This window comes from Oryzias latipes, chromosome 2 (assembly GCF_053564925.1).
Source record: "Oryzias latipes strain Hd-rR chromosome 2, Olatipes_Hd-rR_3.1".
NCBI classification, from domain to species: domain Eukaryota; kingdom Metazoa; phylum Chordata; class Actinopteri; order Beloniformes; family Adrianichthyidae; genus Oryzias; species Oryzias latipes.
Window position 1 is genome coordinate 44,723,304 of NC_136238.1, and position 18,773 is coordinate 44,742,076.

General features: G+C 41.6%; 3 protein-coding genes and 1 long non-coding RNA gene across 6 annotated transcripts in view; 3 read left to right on the forward strand and 1 right to left on the reverse strand.

Moving 5' to 3' along the window:
* Positions 1 to 18,773, reverse strand: part of LOC144989024 (NACHT, LRR and PYD domains-containing protein 12-like) — a 166,787-nt gene that overhangs the window by 24,842 nt on the left and 123,172 nt on the right. The gene's annotated exons all lie outside the window — the stretch shown is intronic.
* On the forward strand, positions 1,182 to 3,482 carry LOC144989335 (uncharacterized). Of its 2 annotated transcripts, XM_078941583.1 has the most exons (8): positions 1,182 to 1,882; positions 2,297 to 2,367; positions 2,490 to 2,666; positions 2,783 to 2,841; positions 2,917 to 2,964; positions 3,051 to 3,131; positions 3,221 to 3,352; positions 3,435 to 3,482. In XM_078941583.1, the coding sequence occupies exons 1-8, from the start codon at positions 1,680 to 1,682 to the stop codon at positions 3,453 to 3,455; spliced, it is 792 nt and encodes a 263-aa protein (XP_078797709.1). In that variant the 5' UTR covers positions 1,182 to 1,679; the 3' UTR covers positions 3,456 to 3,482. The 2 variants fall into 2 exon arrangements, with proteins under 2 accessions (XP_078797709.1, XP_078797703.1); XM_078941577.1 differs by lacking the exon at positions 3,435 to 3,482 and having other exon boundaries at positions 1,483 to 1,882; positions 3,221 to 3,406.
* Positions 5,454 to 18,773, forward strand: part of LOC144989280 (uncharacterized) — a 160,981-nt gene continuing 147,661 nt past the window's right edge. For both annotated transcript variants that reach the window (XM_078941432.1, XM_078941441.1), the window contains exon 1: positions 5,454 to 5,887. In XM_078941432.1, the coding sequence (XP_078797558.1) occupies positions 5,716 to 5,887 (172 nt within the window). In that variant the 5' untranslated portion in view covers positions 5,454 to 5,715. The remainder of the gene's footprint in view (positions 5,888 to 18,773) is intronic.
* On the forward strand, positions 8,156 to 15,137 carry LOC144989519 (uncharacterized). The gene is made up of 3 exons (XR_013653763.1): positions 8,156 to 14,436; positions 14,566 to 14,662; positions 14,822 to 15,137. It is a non-coding gene; the product is annotated as an uncharacterized LOC144989519 (long non-coding RNA).

Consider the following 18,773-nt stretch of genomic DNA (forward strand, 5'->3'; position numbering starts at 1 on the left):
TGATGTGATCTGGAACTGAGCTGTTCTTCAGAAGATCCTCCCAAACATGGAAACTGTTGCTGCAACACGTGAAGCTTTGCTTCTGTTGCTAGGTAGATCTGATGGATCAGAAGCAGACTTCTGTCAGCTGGAACTGGGGCTTCTTCCAGACCATGAGTCTGTGTCTAAGGTTGGTTTGTGGCAGAAACCAAGTTTTTGTTGAACAGTAGCGTTTGAAAAAGCAGAAAGTGGCTTTGAAGATGGTCAGGAGAACTTCTTTGAAGAGGAGGACTTCTCCAAACAACCACAACCTTAGAGGAAGTTTTCTGAGCATTCAGAGAATGCTTTTCCAATGACTCATCATTTTCCACCAGAAGCTAAGGAGTTTTTCCAAATGCATGCTGGGTATTCTTAGTTCTAGCTTGGAAAGCACTTTGTGGGATTTCCCTGGAAAACCTGCTTTATCAATCATTTTGGTCTCTTTTTCTTCTTCTGAGTTCCAGCTTGGTGAGTGTGCAGGTCGCCATGGCAACCAGTGTCCAGGTCAAAGGGAGGACCACGGCCATCCAGTCTCCAGGCTTTTGGATTGATTTGGATTTGAGAAACATTTGTTTCCCACATTCTAATAGTAGAATTCAACACGGGACATATAGTGGATTGTAAGAATAGGAACAAAAACAGCAACAACCAAATAATCCTCCTCCCCTTAAAACCTGCATTTGACTCTGAACAAGTCTAAACCAAATCCAAGCAAAGACCAGCGCTGGGGCTCCTGCTAGTTTCTTTGGCCGCACAGAAATAAAAATAACTTACTTTACTTCTGGTTTATTTATATCGGAATTCTAAAGATGTTTTATTTTGAAAAATGGCCCGATTCTCTGTCACATCCGTCTATGTCACCATTAACGCAGGCCAAGGCGCTCTTCTCGGTCACGTGATAGGTTACTGGTAAGATAAAACCCAGGAGCTATTAAAATGAGTAAAAAACAAACGTCTTTGGAAAGATTCTTTGCCAAGGGGAAAAGGCCCAGCCAGGACACAGAAGAGTGGCCTTCCACTTCCAAAAAAAGAAAGCTAGATTTAATAGACAGTACCTCTTTTTTGCACCTTGAGTGTGGGTTGGGGAGAGGATGAAGACACCTGTGCGATGTGTATCCATGCGTGTCAAAATTTAAGCTCTGGGTTTGTGTTGTCACATATCTGTTCCTCCTTCTGCATGGCGTTGCTACAGTAATCCTCCGCCAACATCTTAAAGACCGGTTTGTTCAATAGAAAGTCGTGCAATAAAGTTTATTGAAGAAAAAAAAAGGCTGGTCTGTGAAAACTTTAGCTGTGGCGCTAAAAAGGTTGGGGACCACTGCCCTACTGCCTTTATCTAAAGGTGGTCCAGAGGAAAATTTTGGTGGATGCACACAAAGGCAGAAGACGGAGGTACCAATGTAAAACAAATAAAAATAGACCAGTTAAAATAAATGCACACAACAAAAACAGAAACAGAGATTCAGTTTGCTGAAGACCAGGGGCCTGTTTCACAAAGGAGGTTCAACCAACTCTGAGGTCAAACCTGAACTCTGAGTTGGTCAATCGAGAGATTGACAACTCTGAGTTTTCAGTTTCAGAGCAGCTGATCCGCGTTAGATCAATCAACTCTGAGTGGACTGATTCGGAGGTGAGCGTGCGCACCGCTACTATAAGAAGCCATGATCAATGGAGCGCAGATATCACGAGTCACCATGGCAACAGAGGAAAAAAAGAGGTCTGCGTATTTTTCGCCAGCTGAACTTGACGTGCTGCTGCAGAGTTACAGTGAATATGAGCACATATTCCAGAAGAAAAGCAACACCGCTGCATCTGCAAGACAGAGACAGTTAGCGTGGGAAAACATAGCTGCTCAAGTTAATGCGTAAGTTTGCATTTAAATCATTGTTATAAAATATTGGCTGTAATAACTTTTTAAATAGCGTAAGGAGTGAAATAAAAACTGGCGATACTTAGTTGTCCTTTTGAAGTGTCATTCCTAGTGTAATTGCATGAAATGCTGCATAGTGTACAGAACCAATCTGGGGGAAAAATGCAATTAATGTTGATAATGTTTAGAGGACTTTTTTGTTAACCTTCCCCTCTTGCAAACGTTGGTCAGTTTAATATTAATACATGCAATTGTGTCTTTAAAGTGAACTTTTGTCTACCCTTGTATTGATCAAGTGGAATAGGTTTATATGGAATTAAGAAAGTAAGCAGTGCTAGCAAATTGTGTTTCCAAAAAGTAATTGTTACATTAATCTAATTCAATGTCCCTGATTTCATTTCCATGTAGATGCAATCCTGCAGGAATAAAAAGAACATGGCAGCAGCTAAAAATGAAGTACAAAAACATAATTCAATCAGGTAAAATCGGAGCATGTCATGGTTGTAGGCTTTGTTGACAATATTTGACATATGAAACATCTACATAGCAATACATATCTATTGTTGTTTCCATTGTTCACTGTCATTTGATTTGTCGTCAGCCAACAGAAAGAAGGCAGAGGCTCGCAAAACAGGGGGAGGCCCTGCACCACCACCTCTGACAACTGCTGAGGAGATGGCCCTGAGTCTCAACACTGGAAGGCCGGTGGCTGAGGGAATTCCTGCAGGGAGTTCATCAGAGCCAGTCACTCCCCAGGACACAAGTGCCTTCATAAGATGTAAGAGGCTTCCCTCCACACACACTATATATAGTGTCACTTCAAATGTGCAACATGCCAGCCTGTTTTTATATATATCTATATCTATATCTATATCATTGCATTGGTCTCAACAGATGCTGAAGGCAATATCGTCCTTTTAGAACATCCCGTCACAACTGAGCCCCAGGCAGTTGTAAGTAGCCTACACACCAGAATTTAGCACAGGTAGTATTATAAAGTGTGCTCAACCAAACGCTCATCTTCTCAGGATGTAGAGAATGACACACTGTCTGCTGACACAGACAGACCTATAGAGGTAATCTTATGTTTGTACATGTCAAACAATCTTCACATTCACATTATTGTGTCAATTAACCTATTCTGGCCCTCCCCACCCTTCAGAGTGTGGAGGAACAACCGCCGCAGGAGGAGGAGGAGCAGGAGGTGGAAGGTCCATCAAACTCCTCTGCACGGATGAACACAGTTCAGTGACGTACAGTAAATGCCAGAGTGTTATTCTATGGAATTCATGTTGATGAACAGGATTTAACCCCACACTACTGTATTTTCAGTTACCAGTTAAGGAGTTGTATAGACTGCATCTCATAAAAAAGATTGAGAAGACCAAGAAAGAGATGTGTTACTTGGATCGACAGATCCTAAAGTCAGATCTGGAAATTGAAATACTGAAACACAAGCTACAGGTATGGTGTGTATTGAGATTGGTGAATTCTATAAAGGTTTTGGATGAATATTGAATTCTTACTGTTGCTTTTCATTTCGTAGGAAATAAGGAAGACCAAATAAATTGTCACTTGAATTTATTCATAGTGGGATTCTTTTTTTGTTCATCTTTTGTCTTGTTGTGGTGGTTGATTCACTCTGAGAATGAATGGTGGCATATAAGGTCTCGGACCACCCTTCCATCATGGAGATCTGGAGGGTGGTTGGGGTCCTCCTCTGGGTCTTGTATGTGTAGGGCAGGGTGTTGTTCCCCTCTCAATATGGCAATATTGTGGAGAACTACACATGCCACAATGATGTCGCAGGCCCTCTCAGGGGTGACCCTGAGGTGACGTAGGCACTGGAAACGTGCTTTCAACAGGCCTATGGTCATCTCCACCCTGGCTCTAGTCCTGCTGTGTGCCCAATTAAAGCGCTGCTGTGGGCCTTGTTCAGGTTCTGGGTAAGGGGTTAGAAGTTTTGGTTGGCACGGGTAACCTCTATCCCCTAGCAGAAAGCCATCAATCTCTCCTGTATAAAAAAACAAACCATATTGCTTATGTGGTACATTTAAGTGCATGTGTAAATGTAGTGCATACCTTTACTTACCACATTCCAGTCTGTTGCTTAGGGTGGACTCACGAAATATTCGTGAGTCATGAACAGAGCCGGGCCACTTGGCTTCAACATTGGTGATATGTGCAGCATCACATATTATCTTTAAAGAGGAAAAAATAAGACATTTCAAATATGGCATTGCTAGGTTGATCCACCATTACCTGCATGTAACTCTATTTACCTGCACATTAATACTGTGGATTGACTTTCTGTTGACATAGTCCGCCTCATTTTCATTTGGTGCAATGATGGGTATATGTGTGCCATCAATGCATCCTACCACATTTGGAAAACCTGAAGGTAAATTTAATAGGTCATTTGCAGAGGATGCAGTAAGACATTATCTAAACATAATTGTTCAGCATAGACACATTTGAACTGATTCGAACACTACAAACCAGCAATCCTGTGAAACTCTTCTTTGATGGCTCTCAGGGGTTTGTGCCCAGGAAACACAATAAAAATGTGCAGAAAGCGCTTGAGAGCGAGGCACACTTTCCGAACAGCTCTGCATACAGTGGCTTTACTAATATGCTCCGCATCCCCGATATTGTACAGAAAGCTTCCATTGGCAAAAAAACGTAAAGCTGCACAAAGTATCTGCTCGGATGTAAGAGCACGTCCATGATGGCTGATGTTAGAAATGAAAGGCTGGATGAGATTGTGTATGTATGTAATTGACTGCAACGAAAAACGGTAACGCTCAAACAAAAACGTATGGGGAAATGACAAAACATCGAGTCTAGGTCTCAAAATCCTCGCACGACGTAAATGTAATTCTCTACGAATTAATGCAGCCTCCTCGTCTATCGGGTCCTCCAAAAAAGGACAAGCCATTCTTGTCACTTAGATCGCGTGACGGAAATGTGGGCAATGAAGGTTGAAGCGAAATATAGTGCTTCGTCTTTAAAAAGGGGAGGGGACCGGCAAGAACTTCGAGTTTGGAGAATAAAACCTGCTCCCGACCAGGTTAGGTTCACAGCATAAGTAACCATGGATACTGACTCCGAGTAAAAGTTAACTCTCTTTCAGAAACGGGTTTGACTTACTCTGCTTTCTCTGGTTTGACAAACCTCCCATTCTGAAACGGAAAACCCAGGGTTTCCCTGATTTCCGGGTTTATGAACTCAGAGTTTACACTTAACCTCCTTTGTGAAACAGGCCCCAGATAAACTGAGGTTGGATGTAAAAATTCTCTTAAATATTAAAAACAAAAAAGCTTCAGTCTCTATTAAGTCTCAACTCTAAACATTTCTTCATCTCCTAAACAGTCATTTTATGCTCACATCTTTGATTACAGTTTGGTTTTGTGGTTAATTCCTGTAAATCGTTTAAAAAAAAAGTACATCGTAAATTCTGGTGACGTCATATCCGCTTACCAAGCATTTTTGACAAAAAATATTTTTGTTTTTTTTAGATTTTTTTATTAAAATATATTTCGTGACTTAAAATGTTGTAAATTATTTTTGTAAAAATAAATAGTCGGATTATCGAAATGTAAAAGGCTTTTTTCAGAATGAAGTCATCAGCGTGACCCGGAAGTAAACAGCAGCGCGCGACGCTAGTAGCTTGTAGCTAGCTTGTGTTCAGAGACCAGCGGCGGTTTTGTCCGGACGTTCGTGACGTTTTTGGACCGAAAGGAGGATACGAACTGTCAGCTTCGAGTGAAAAAGCAGCGTAAAGAAGGTGTTTGTGGGAGTTGGAGCTGAAGATCGGAGCAGGAACCATGTCTTCCCTTCAGTCTCTGAGAGAGTTGATCAGCGAGCGACTAGCTGCTGCTGCTGAAGAAATCTGCAGACTCTGTGAAGGAACCATCGTCCAGTACGAGGAGGAGCTCTGTCGTCAGCGCAGACTGCTGGATGTCATCTGGAAACCACAGCTGCAGCTCCACCACATAGGTATGTCACCTTCATCACACAGACAGAGAACACAATTGAACAACACACGCACGCGACAGTATGAAATGTGGCCGAAATGTGCAAGAAATTTCAGCAAATCAGAGTCATTTAGCATAAATCTTCTTTAACTTCAGGACAATATCAGAATAGATGGATCACTGTTTCAGTGGAATTATGCAGCAAAAACTACAGAGTAGTTGACAGCATGATAGCATCAGATACAGATAATTGTAGGCAGATGTTGGACAGTACAACATCCTGACCATGATTCCCATAAGGAAAGAATTCCCTGATTAAATTGACAGATGACTAAAAGCTTAACCTGTTGTCATTTTCTATGGAAGCGATTCTGTAGCAGAATTAAAAATAAAAGTCAAAATCATAAATGCTTCTTCATTTTCAAAATGAAGCTGCATTTTTGACTCAAAATTAAAAGAAAAAGAATTCCACCAAAATGCTTTTTCATTTTCTACTTCAACATTGATTATTCTGTCACTGAACTAAAATGATAAAGAAAATGGTATTTGACATCTCTCAGCGTCTGCCCTAAAGACCTCCGTCTGCAACATGTGGGCTTATTTTACCGTGTCTGAGACCAACGACTCACTCGCTGTTTGAAAAATGTCTTCGACAGAAGTGTCACAAAGAGGGTCAAAGGTCAAGCTTTAACACCACAATCTCACAAGCTAGTTGTAGATTTACGAGAAAAAAAACTCGTAAACTTTAGAGATTAAAGTGGAGGTGAGCATACAGAGCAGCTAATGACGTCAGGTGACAAAGGGGTTTCTGGGTATGTGAATGAAAAAAAATAAAGCTGCGGTCCTCTACACCCAAATGTGTCTTTGAGCTCCTTATTTTATGAAACTCTGCTTTACCAACACTGACAATAATTTGATTTTGAGTCGCCAAAAGGTTCTGAATTTCTTTGTTTTTCAAACCTATCTGGAAATAAAGCTTCACAAAAGGATCCACATATTTCCTCTTTAAGCTAGGCTCCAATAAACGGAAAACTTTGGGTTTTTTTTCCTCGTTAATCTATGACTTTGTTCTTGTAAATTTGACTCAGAAGTCGTGATTAAAAAAAAGTCTATCAACTGCCCTAAAACTCCATTTTAAGCGTTAGCACTCATGCAAAGAAAAAAAAGGAAAGTTTCTGGGCATTTGAGAAGTATTTTAAAAATATCAGTTGACTATTGGTATCAGTATCGGTTGTAGAAAGTCATAATGTTGCATCACTACTACAGAGTGTATCAATGTTTAATCTAAATCTAATTTGAATAAAAGTTTTAGCTTGGTACATTATGTGGATAATCTTAAAATGAACTTTTTACTCTATAGATGATCAAGAATTTATTACAGATTATGAATTAGCCAAACCTCCTTCCACGCAATATCTTCAACAAACATGTTCCAATAAGACACTCCTTCTCAATGATATTTTGCCAGGCCCCCCCTACAAAAAAGAGAATGTCCCCCCGCCCCCCACACATAGCCATGCGGTGACAGTATATTAGGTTAGTATCTATAATAAGTTAAGTAAGTTTACTTAAACCTTTAACAATAAAAAATAAAAAAATCAATATAAATCCACTTTCAACAAATATTATCTTTATTTAGCCACAGAAACCCTGTTCTAGTCTAAAACAGAAAAGAAGCTTAAAGTACCTGAAATAAAATAATCTGTCATTATTTAAACTGGAAACATTTTGACCAACTGAACCATTTGATGTAAATTGATCTGAAAAATTAACACAGCAGCACCAACATATTTAATGTTTTTAGTCTGAAGAAACAGATAAAAAACATTGGGTTGATTTTTTTTCTACATGATGGATTGTTTATCTATGATGTCATAAAGTGCAGCTGTTTTCCTGCATTACTGCTGTCTTTATGTCAAATACTGACACCAACAAAACCACAGACAGACAAAGAATATGGAAAATAAAGACACGTCATCAAAACGTCTACATTAATTAATAAGAATGACATTATTAGCATGAACTGAGGGATCTGAATGCACACGATGATCCTGGTGTTGCACAATCCAGGCAGCGCTTGCAGCTTGCCACGCCCCCCGTTCCACCTCTCAGCCTGAGCCCACTACCCCTCCCCTTTTATTCTCACATGTGGGACAGGAGACGGGAGCAGCTGCAGGGACGGCAAATCACAGATTTCATTCTGTTACAAACTCTGTGACATAATGGATAATAGTAAACCAATAGAGGTGCAGATGTTTTCCAAGCACTGAGCCTCTGTCCCCCCCCCCCCCCCCCCCCCCCCCCCCCCGTTAAATAGCCAGTATCAGCTGTGCCCAAAGCCACTACAACACTGCGCGCCCCCCCTTGGCATCGCATCGGGCACGCCCCACTATTTGAGAAGCACTGCAATAGACCTTTTTCGCAAAAACCGGAAATACGTCATCAACGTGTAAACCTAGTTCCGGTTTGTGCTTCGCTGGGGAGGAATGGTAGAGCCTACAGTGTTTTTGAGGAGCCTGAGTTGTGTTCCGAAGTTCACCAGCGCAGATGTGATGAAGAGTGTGAAGATGCATTCGTCCACTAAAAGAAACAAATTGGACAAGGGATATAATTTCCTCCACGAAGAGTTTATCCACCATTACCAAGGTAAGCTTCAGCTAGCTTAGCCATAGCCGCATCACCGGTAGCTTTTTGTTTACGTCAACTGTAAATCCTGGCGTTATTAATTTGTAATATAAGGCATAACACATCGCAGTGAATATGTTGTGTGTATGTTTAAGTGAAAAGGCATGAGATTAACATAACACCCAAAAATTTGGTGAAGCTGTAACTAAGAAATGTTAAGGTGCCCGGATGCGTCTTCATTCTTTTTGCTGCTGCGGTTGCGGCACTTTCTTCACTTACTATTAGTATTATTTTTCTGAAACTAAGGTGACCAGACGTCCTCTTTTCCTGGACATGTCCTCTTTTTTGATACTTATATAATAAAATAACATTGAACATAGATGAAATGTAATCATATTTGCTTTATGTACGCAGCTCTGAACACCAATTACTCTCGATGAAATATCTCACAAACTCACTTCACTCCTCTTTTTTACAAACTCAAATCTGGTCACCCTACTGACAGTTATAGTTTCATGTTATATTGATGTAGCAACATAAGTATGTCTTAATTTCAACCTATTTAATTTATTGTGTCTAGATATCACTCAAACTCAAACTCAAACTTTATTTATTTATATAGCGCCTTTCATTTTGGTTAAAAACACAAAGCGCTTAACATAAAAACAGATAAAACAGTCATAAAAAGTGAAAGTTATTAAAAACAGAAAACAAAGGACAATCACACAAAGAAGGTACCCCTCCCTCACCACCCCCCGCCCCCATCCCCACCCACCCAGTTACCCCAGTAGAACCGTGAACAGAAAAAGAACTGAAGTTGAAGAAGGTCTGGCTTGGTACTGCTGCGAGGAAACGATATCATGGGGATCCATTCATTCCAAGGCCCAGCCGGACCACAGGGGCCATTACCGCAGCGCCCGCCCAACACAGGGCAGCCCAGGGCCCCATCCATGGCTATTAGACCACAGAGTGGGACCCCAGCCCGCCCAACCAGAACGGGCACCACAGCAACGGCATGCCCTACAGGTCAAGCTGGTGGTGCCCAAGAACGATGGATCCCCCAGAGGAAACACTGGAGTAAAAAAACATCAGAATAAAAAATAAAAATGATCATAGAATAACAACAATAAAAATAGAAAAAGATAAAAAATAAAATAAGATATAAGAATGTTAGTAATTAAAAAATAAAAAAAATAAAAACGTCAGTGATTAAAACATAACCTAAGAATCATTGGTAAAATAACAATAAAAAGAATTGCATATTAGAAACAAAGATAATAATAGTCCTTACAAGAAAATAAATAATTAAATATGTAAATAAATACCTCAATTAATAAATAGATGAATAATAAAAGACATAAGGAATGATCAAAGTCATATAAAAGCCAGACTAAAAAGGTGGGTCTTGAGCCTCTTCTTAAAAACCTCTACAGTCTCTGCGGCCCTGAGGCTCTCCGGCAGGCTGTTCCACAGGCGAGGACCATAATGGCAGAATGAAGCCTCACCATGTGTCTTGGTCCTTACCTTAGGGACAACTAAGAGGCCAGTGCCAGAGGACCTCAGGGTCCGCGAGGGTTCGTATTTTAAAATAATATCATTTAAATAAGAGGGCCCAAGACCATAAAAACATTTATAAACCATTAAAAGAACTTTAAAATCAATCCTGAAACGCACAGGGAGCCAATGCAGCGATTTTAAAACCGGTGTAATGTGTTCCCGCCCCCTGGTCCTCGTCAGAACTCGTGCCGCTGAGTTCTGTAGAAGTTGTAGATTTGAGATCGACTTTTTGGGTAAACCAGAGAGCAGGGCATTACAGTAATCTAAACGACTAAAAATAAAAGCATGCATTAGCACTTCTGTGCTGGCAAGAGAGAGGAATGGGCGGACTCTGGCAATGTTTTTGAGATGATAAAATCCTATTTTCACAATGTTTCTGATGTGAGGAGTAAAATTCAGCTCAGAGTCAAAAAGAACGCCCAGGTTTCTCACACACTGAGAAGATTTAAAATTCCTAAGTTTGGGTAAAATCATCTCTCTCTTGTCTTCAGGACCAATGATTAAAACTTCAGTTTTGTCCTGGTTGAGCTGCAAGAAGTTTTCTGCCATCCACAGCTTTATATCTAAAATGCAGTTTAAAAGAGTGTTGACAGGTTCAAGGTCATCAGGAGACACGGCGATGTAAAGCTGTGTATCATCAGCATAGCTGTGAAAGTCAACGCCGTGTCTCCTGATGACATCCCCAAGAGGCAACATATACAAGTTAAAAAGTATTGGACCCAAGATTGAACCCTGGGGAACCCCACAACCTATTTCATGGACTCCTGAGGAACGAGTATCCATACTTACAAAAAAGTGTCTATCTGTGAGATAGGAGCGAAACCAGTTAAGAGCAGTTCCTGAGAGGCCGACCCGACTCCTAAGTCTGTCAATTAAAATCTGGTGATCCACTGTATCAAAGGCGGCACTCAGATCCAGCAGCACCAGAACAGAAAGTTTCTGCGAGTCATAATTATGTCTGAGATCATTTAAAATTTTTAAAAGGGCCGTCTCAGTACTGTGATTTGTCCTAAAACCAGATTGACACTTTTCAAGAACATTATGTTCACTTAAAAAATCATGTAATTGAATAAAAACAAGTTTTTCAATAAGTTTTCCTAAAAATGGTAAGTTGGATACAGGTCTGTAATTGTCCATGATCTTTGGGTCCAAGTTACTCTTCTTCAGAAGGGGCCTCACCACGGCCGTCTTACATGCAGAGGGGAAGACCCCCGTCTGAAGAGAGCAGTTAGCTATGTTTAAAATCTCTGACTCAAAGAATTTATAAAATGCTTTAAAAAGAGAAGTAGGAATAGGGTCTAAAAGGCAGGTTGTAGTGTTTGCTTGGGAAAAAACTCGACCAAGCATCTCTGCATCAACCAGGACAAAACTCTCCAGTGTTTCCTCAGGTAAAGACAATGCCACTGACCTGCTAGGATTACTGTCATGTACCGGTTGAAGGTTAGATCTAATAGCATTGACTTTACTCCTGAAGTGGTCAGCAAAGTCCTCACATGCAGTTTGTGAGTGAGGCATGATAGATTTATTAAAATCTTTGTTTAATAAAAAATCAATAGTCTTAAAAAGAAACCGGGGGTTGTGTTTATTGTTTGAGATGAGATTTGAAAAATAAAGTGTCCTTGCCTGTTTAACAGCGTGGTTGTAGGTTTTTAGTTGATCTTTTAAAAAGTCATAGTCGACTGTTAAATTAGTTTTTCTAAATTTTCTCTCTGCTCTCCTACAAATTCTCTTCAGATTTAAAATATCACCGTTTCTCCAAGGCATCTTCGGTTTATGTGTCAAGATTTTTGTTTTCATTGGAGCGGCTGAATCAATGGCAGACTTAAGTCTGTCGTTAAAATCATCAGTCAGAGAATCGCAGGACAAAGGTAAAATCTGAGCAGGAGTTTGTTTTAAAATGTCAATAAAATGTTCTGCCACTTCAGGAGTTATATATCGCTTCGTCACAGTTCTCACCGAGGCCTCTTGCTGGATAAAACCAGTCACCTTAAAAAACACACAATAATGATCTGACACAGCCAAGTCAACAATAGAGGACACACCAGCAGACAGGCCGTAGGTGATGACCAAGTCCAGGGTGTGTCCTCTATTGTGAGTCGGCTGTGCCACATGCTGGGTAAAATCCATACTATTTAAAAGATTTAAAAATTCAGAGGCAAAAGGATCATTCGTGTTGTCAATATGAATGTTAAAATCTCCAGTTATTAAAATCCTATTGTGCCTCAGAAGAATGACAGATAAAAGTTCAGAAAAATCTTGTAAAAAACCAGAGGGAGGGCTTGGTGGTCTGTAAACAGTCACTGCTAAAATAGGTGGATTGCTGAACAGGAAGTAATGATGCTCAAATGAAGGATAATCAGTTAAAATAATGGTTTCCATTTTTAAACCTTGTTGAGCAATTGATGCTGTTCCACCACCTCTTTTACCTTCCCTTACAGAAAATAAAAAATTAAAATTAGGTGGAGAGGCCTCAGTGAGAGTAGCTGGAGCATCAGTACCAAGCCAGGTTTCAGTTAAAAGCAAGCATTTTAAATCATGGTCAACAATCAGATCATTAATTATAAAAGACTTGTTGGAAAGAGATCTGATGTTAAAAACAGCCATATTCAGTGTGGCAGTTGAAACCAGTGATTTTGCAGTTAATTTTGATTCTGTATTTGGTGCTATGTGAACAGGACAGAGACATCTGACGGAAGGAATGGTTGACTTTGAATGTGAACGTTTGTGATCTCTGCTCGTGATGTGTACTGGAATAAAGGATATGGAGGGAATGTGTGTGGTTTGATCGAACCGTCAGCTGGAAGGAGCAGTGCAGGAGAGGAGGGTGATTTCTATGTTCATCCCCAGAAGATGGGAGCCTTTATGGTTTGGGTGTAAGCCGTCTGGTTTGAAAAGGTTTGGTCTATTGTAAAATGTGGTGAAATTGTCAACGTAAAGGATATTTAGGGAGTGACAGTAACTTTTTAACCAGATATGGAGCTGACGGATTCGAGACAATTTTGTGTCTCTGTAACGGGGTGAAGGTAGTGGTCCAGATATAATGCATTGTAAATTTAACTGCTGGATGTGATGAATAAGGTGGATGAAGTCCGCTTTCAAAGTCTCAGATTGCTGGAATTTAATGTCATTGGTACCTGCGTGGATTATGATGGTTGAGGCCGAGGGGGGTTTACTGGTGAGATGATTGTGGATGTCCTTTACTGATGCCCCTGAGATGGAGTGTGTGTGGCACCTCTTGATGCCGACTTGCCGGATCATAGAGTCTCCCAGGATGAGAACTGGACGGGGCGCTGATCCCGGATCCGGTGCGGGGCTCCCATCACTGACAGCCGGGTTTTGCGAGGCCGCAGAATGCCCGACAGACAGCGATCCCGGGTAAAGCTTAGGAGGAAGATCTGGCAGAGGCTGATCGGGCAGGATGTTCTCCAAACCCTGGAAGGGCTCGCCCGAGCGCCGGGTTACCGCGTCACGTAGCAGACGGCGGCGCTTCACTCCTGCGGCGGAGAAGGAAGGGATAGCGGCGGCGTCAGGCGCCGGGACCGGTGCTGCAGCTCCTGGAGAGAATGTGCTCTGGCGTGGCTCCCGCGAGGCGTGCCCGGAGGCAGTGGACCGGTCAGACTCATTCGAAGCGGGCCCGGAGGCCGCAGTGGACTTCGCTCCCCGATTCCGAACCCTGGTCGTAGCCGAGGGATGAGAGACAGGAGGCTCCTTCCGAACACATCCGGCACCAGCCGTGGGAGATGGGAGTGCAGGAGGACGACGCTGACACAACCCCAAACCCGGTGGATCCTGTTGGTTTGTTGGTGAAACAGTGGGTCCCGGATCTTCAGCCAGCGGGGCATAGCGGTTGGAGAGCGCCAATTTAGCCGAGCAGGAAGGATCGGTTTTCGGCCCGTGGCTCCTCCGGCTGCGGCGTGTCACCTCTGCCCATGACAGCTTGGGTGTAGAGCTGAGAGCCGGGTCCCTGAGACCCGCATCGGCCTTCTCCTGCTCGAGGTCAGCTGGAAACCGACCTGACTCTCCAGAGTTGGGGTTGCCTGGGCCTCGGATCTCATCGGTCGGCTCCAATCCGTCTGTCACGCCACGGAGCTGAACAATATTGCTGTCGGAGCAGGTGGAATGAGCGTCCGCCTCAGCGGGCTTTCCTCCAGACCATGGAAGAGTCTGTGACAGGGAGCGACTGGCTTGGTCCACGATGACCGACTGGATGCAAGAAAGTGCCAACCTGAAAGCTTTCTCCTGCAGTTGTGTGGCTGCTAAAGGATTCTGCAATCACATAGTTGCCATCCTGTTCCAGACCGCACATTATTCACAGCTGGGTCTGCAGGCTGCTCCACCCCCCCGGCCTGCACGAGTGGCTTGCAAAGATGGCACAGACCAAGAGCCCAGGTGGGTTTGTGATCAAATTATCATTATGATTTAAGAACGGATGTGTATCCATAACAACTGTAATTTATTATAAAAACACCCCAAGTAGTTACTACAGACTGTAATTGCTTTTTGCCTTTTACTTCTAAGGGAATCCATCCTGAACCGGTTAGTGAGCTGGTGGTGCAAAAGCCCAAAACAGTTGGCAGGGATGGTCAGAGGTCCACACTGTACAAGGCATATACAGGTGATTAATTTAACTTTTTGTTGCTTTTTGAGAGCAAGTTAAGTTGTTTTTCTTGATGTTATGACTAACCAAATTATGGTTACAGCAGATATAATGAATTCAATTTAAATTTAGTTATGCACTTATGTCTAACTTTTGTGTTTTGTTTCTTTTGTGTAGGACCACTGCCAGATCCATATATGATGGCATCTGGAAGCAGATTATGCCAGGTGCAGCCCCAACCTCTCATGGCTGTGTTGGATGGGTTTCTGAGATGGAATGAAAGAGAACTTGGATATATATTATGGCAAATACATGAATGCTTACCTTAAATTACACTTATCTTGTCTTTAACAAACAGTTCAGCCTTCTGCCTTACTGTTGATGATCTGTGATGTTATTTTTTATTGTAAATCTTTGATGTTATTCGAGTTGTGATTAATCAGTTGATGTTACGCATACCAAAAAATTAAATGAGGCACAATTTTGACCAAAATTGTTTTATTTGTTCATTTAATTTTTTGTGAAGTCAAAGTCACATTTCAACAGAAAAATATTACGAATACAACAATTTTATTTAATTAGATTTTAAGAATATGTGGGAACACTAAATTTTTCCATACTATTTGCACATTATACATTATATACATACCAAACATTAATTCACTCTTCAAAACAAAAGTCCATGATCATTTGCCAAAACACGGCAGTTTAGCCAGATCTGATTCACACTGCCCATCAGTGTGAAAAGGACTTTATCCTACTGATCACTCTTTCCACTATATATAATTCTGAGGCGGGCAATGGACGGGTTTTTTCCGTTTCATCCTTGCTGATGGAGCTGAACACTTAAAAGGTGGAATGATGAGCTTAGATCCAATGTCAGTAAGGAGGTCTTGAACGATGAACTCTTTGTCCGCAAAGACATTGTCTCCTGGCTCCAGCAAGGGAACTTGGCTTCTAAGTCATGGATGTAATCAAAGCCTCATCCAGAGCACCTGTGAAGATAAAGAAATTAAAAATCAGTCTTAACATATTTTTGCTACCTTTCAACACAACACAGTAATCATGTTTGGAAAAGTATGTTAATTATTTAATTACAAATACATTTCATTTATTTTTGTTAATGACACAAAAATACTCAAAATTAATTAAATACATGTAATTAAAATAGGTGAGAGCATGAACAGCTTTTATTATAAATAATAATTTGTTCAGGTAGAAATGCATTTATCCAATAACGGTACACATGAGTACACATGAACAACCTTACCTGCAGGTGGGTGTGTCAAGTAGTCGTGATCCATCTTTACTGCCTTAGCTTAGCCACCATGTCGCTATCTTCACAGCACAGCTGCATAGACTGATGTTTGAGGTTCTGTCATATACTGACTCCCTTCTAAAAGGAGCAGTAAAGTTTTTCCAAGGGAAAATACTCGGGACGACACCACTCTTCAGGCGACGAACGACGCAGCCGCACCACAATCCGGAGTGAAGTTTTAGTAAGTAGTGCCGGCAGCAGAGGGTGCTACCTGTGTTTACATTAAAACTATGCCCTTCCTCTCTTCGGATCGCCTATATCCATTTGGGTTTCAGGTTTGGATCCATAGGAAAATAATGAAATGTTTTTGGTTGGAAGACGAACAGCCTGGAACACAACAGAAACCGCAACTCTTCGACTCTGCCATTCTTCATATGTGCCGCTATGCTAACAGGAAGTTGTTTTACACGTCATTGACGTATTTCCGGTCGAAAAATGCGGAAGTGTGAAAAAGGTCTATAAGACCTGCTCAGAGGTAGCGAGACAATGTTCATTTGAAAGAATGTCCTTGTGGGTTTATTGTTTTTCCAGGGATAACTGGACAGACATATTTCCCCCTCAGGAGTATTTATGGGAGAGAGCAGAAAAGGCTCCTCATCAGGAGCTCTCTCTTGAAACTGAAACAGATTTTACAGTCCCTGACAAAAGTCTTGTCGCTTATCCATTTTGTAGAAACAAAAGCATATAACCTCACTTTTAATGAATCCGTTGGTTTTGGAATTGTCTAAATCCCTCCCAAATTATGTTCAATATAGTAAAATAAAATTGCTTCACTGAAGAAAGATTGATCATTTAATGAACACAGAAAGGTCACATTTTGGCAAGACAAAAGTTTTGTTGTCTACAGAGAGTATAGAGAAAATTTAACAAATAATTTACTCCAAAAACAAAAATATGTTGCATAACATCAGTGAATGAAGTAGTGCTACTGTGAGATCCATATTTAATATCTTGTATGACTTCCATGAGCTTGAAGGACAGCATCCATGCGGTTTGACAATGATTCCTACAATTTATGGATGAAGTCATCAGGAATAGCAAAGAAAGCAGTCTTCCATGCCTCCCAGAGTTCATCCAGATTCTTTGGTTTGGTCTTCCATGCTTCCTCTTTCATTCTACCCCAGACATGCTCAATGATGTTCATGTCTGCTGACTTGATCTTCTTGACCTTGAGGAACTTTGATGTAGAGATGGAAGTATGCCATGGAGCCCCATCCTGCTGCAGAATTGGACCCCTTTTATGGTTGGGAATGGAAGAGGTAGCTAATTCTTCTTGATATTTTAGGCTATTGATATTGCCTTCCACCCTGCAAATGTTTTGCACCCCCCCCCCCCGTACTGGATGGAACCCCAGACCACCAAACTTAACTGTTTTCTGGGTGAATCTTGGGTCCATGCGGGCTCCAGTTGGTCTCCTGTGATGTAATTCAGCTGAAGACTCATCTGAGAAATCCACCTTCTGCCACTTTTCCAGCGTCCATCCTTTTAGCAGGCTGTGGGCCTTGGCAAATGCCACACATTTGTTCAATTGCCTTTTGTTTAGTGCTGGTTTCTGGGCACTGATTGGACCATGGAGGCCATTTTGAGACAGAATTCTAGAAACTGTTCTGGTTGACACAGGGACTTGAGGTGACCAGGCCTGGTGGAGCTCTGCTGCAGTGGAAAAGGGGCTGGCCTTGGATTTTCCAACCAACAAACGGTCCTCCCCAGCAGTTGTGGGCTTGTCAAAAACATCTCCAGACTCTTCAAATCTTTTTCTTATATGTACTTGACACACGACACATTGAAGGTGTCAGCCACCTCAGCAGTGGATCTGGTCTTCAGCCTCTTGATAATCAACGCTTTGGTCTCATGATGAATCTTAGGCATGTTGTCAGAGGTCAAGTCAGGCCTCCTCATTCACAGACAGAGTGTATTATGTAAACCTTACAAAATGCTACTTTTTTCAAAGGTGACGCTAAACTTTCACTGGATTATGGTTGGTATTGATGTTCATGATCATCAATATTTCAATGTTAAATCTCACTTGTAGAATCTGTCTGATTGATTATATTTCAGACAAAACATGTTATTTCTGGTAGTTTATTATGGAATGAACAGACATGCAATCTAAATTAGGGTTGTGCCGATGGACGATGATATCGTCCATCGTTATGGGTGACTGACATCCCGATGGAGAGACCACCATCGTGATGCCACGCCCCCGCCACGTTGCGCGTCGACCCCATAAGGCGCGGTTACATGTAAAAAATATCTTGATGGGATCAATGGTCGGATTAGAATCCAAGCGTGTACATGGGCCCAGAAAAATGTTTTCAGAATATAAAAACGTTCACTAAGGTCACACTTTCCGTCGGAATAAATCATTCGCACATGCGCAGTAGGGTTTGAAAACCGGAAGGATATAAATTCCGCAGAGCGGCTTTTTTTTCCAAACTTTATTGAATGTAACAATTCAATACAAAACTATGTTAAACAGCGCCGAGCGGCTATATATATTGACATGTCAGCTCGGTAAAATACGAGACGATCTTCTAAACGTGCTTTTAATAATGTTACGGTTATTATGAAACACCTGTTCGCTCATCATTTGAATTTTAATCCGTGTGGTCAGTGCTTTTTCTGAACGAAGCCAGGATTAGCAGTATGCTAACACGGGCTAACAACATTAGCTTTGGGTGGCGCTGCATCCTGTGAATAACATCAGCCTTTATTTAGTCGGGACACGACTGGAAACACAAATCCACGTGATTGTTTGAATGTTTTCTAAGGACTGAGCGACATTTCTGCTTTGAAGCTCAAACCGTTGTG

What these genes read in the sequence shown, in the direction of transcription:
- LOC144989335 (XM_078941577.1), top strand. Translation starts at nt 1,680, where the DNA reads ATGATCAATGGAGCGCAGATATCACGAGTCACCATGGCAACAGAGGAA. An exon ending in CACAAGTGCCTTCATAAGAT is followed by an intron (nt 2,667 to 2,782) that starts GTAAGAGGCTTC and finishes TGGTCTCAACAG; the next exon opens with ATGCTGAAGGCAATATCGTC. An exon ending in ACACAGACAGACCTATAGAG is followed by an intron (nt 2,965 to 3,050) that starts GTAATCTTATGT and finishes CCCACCCTTCAG; the next exon opens with AGTGTGGAGGAACAACCGCC.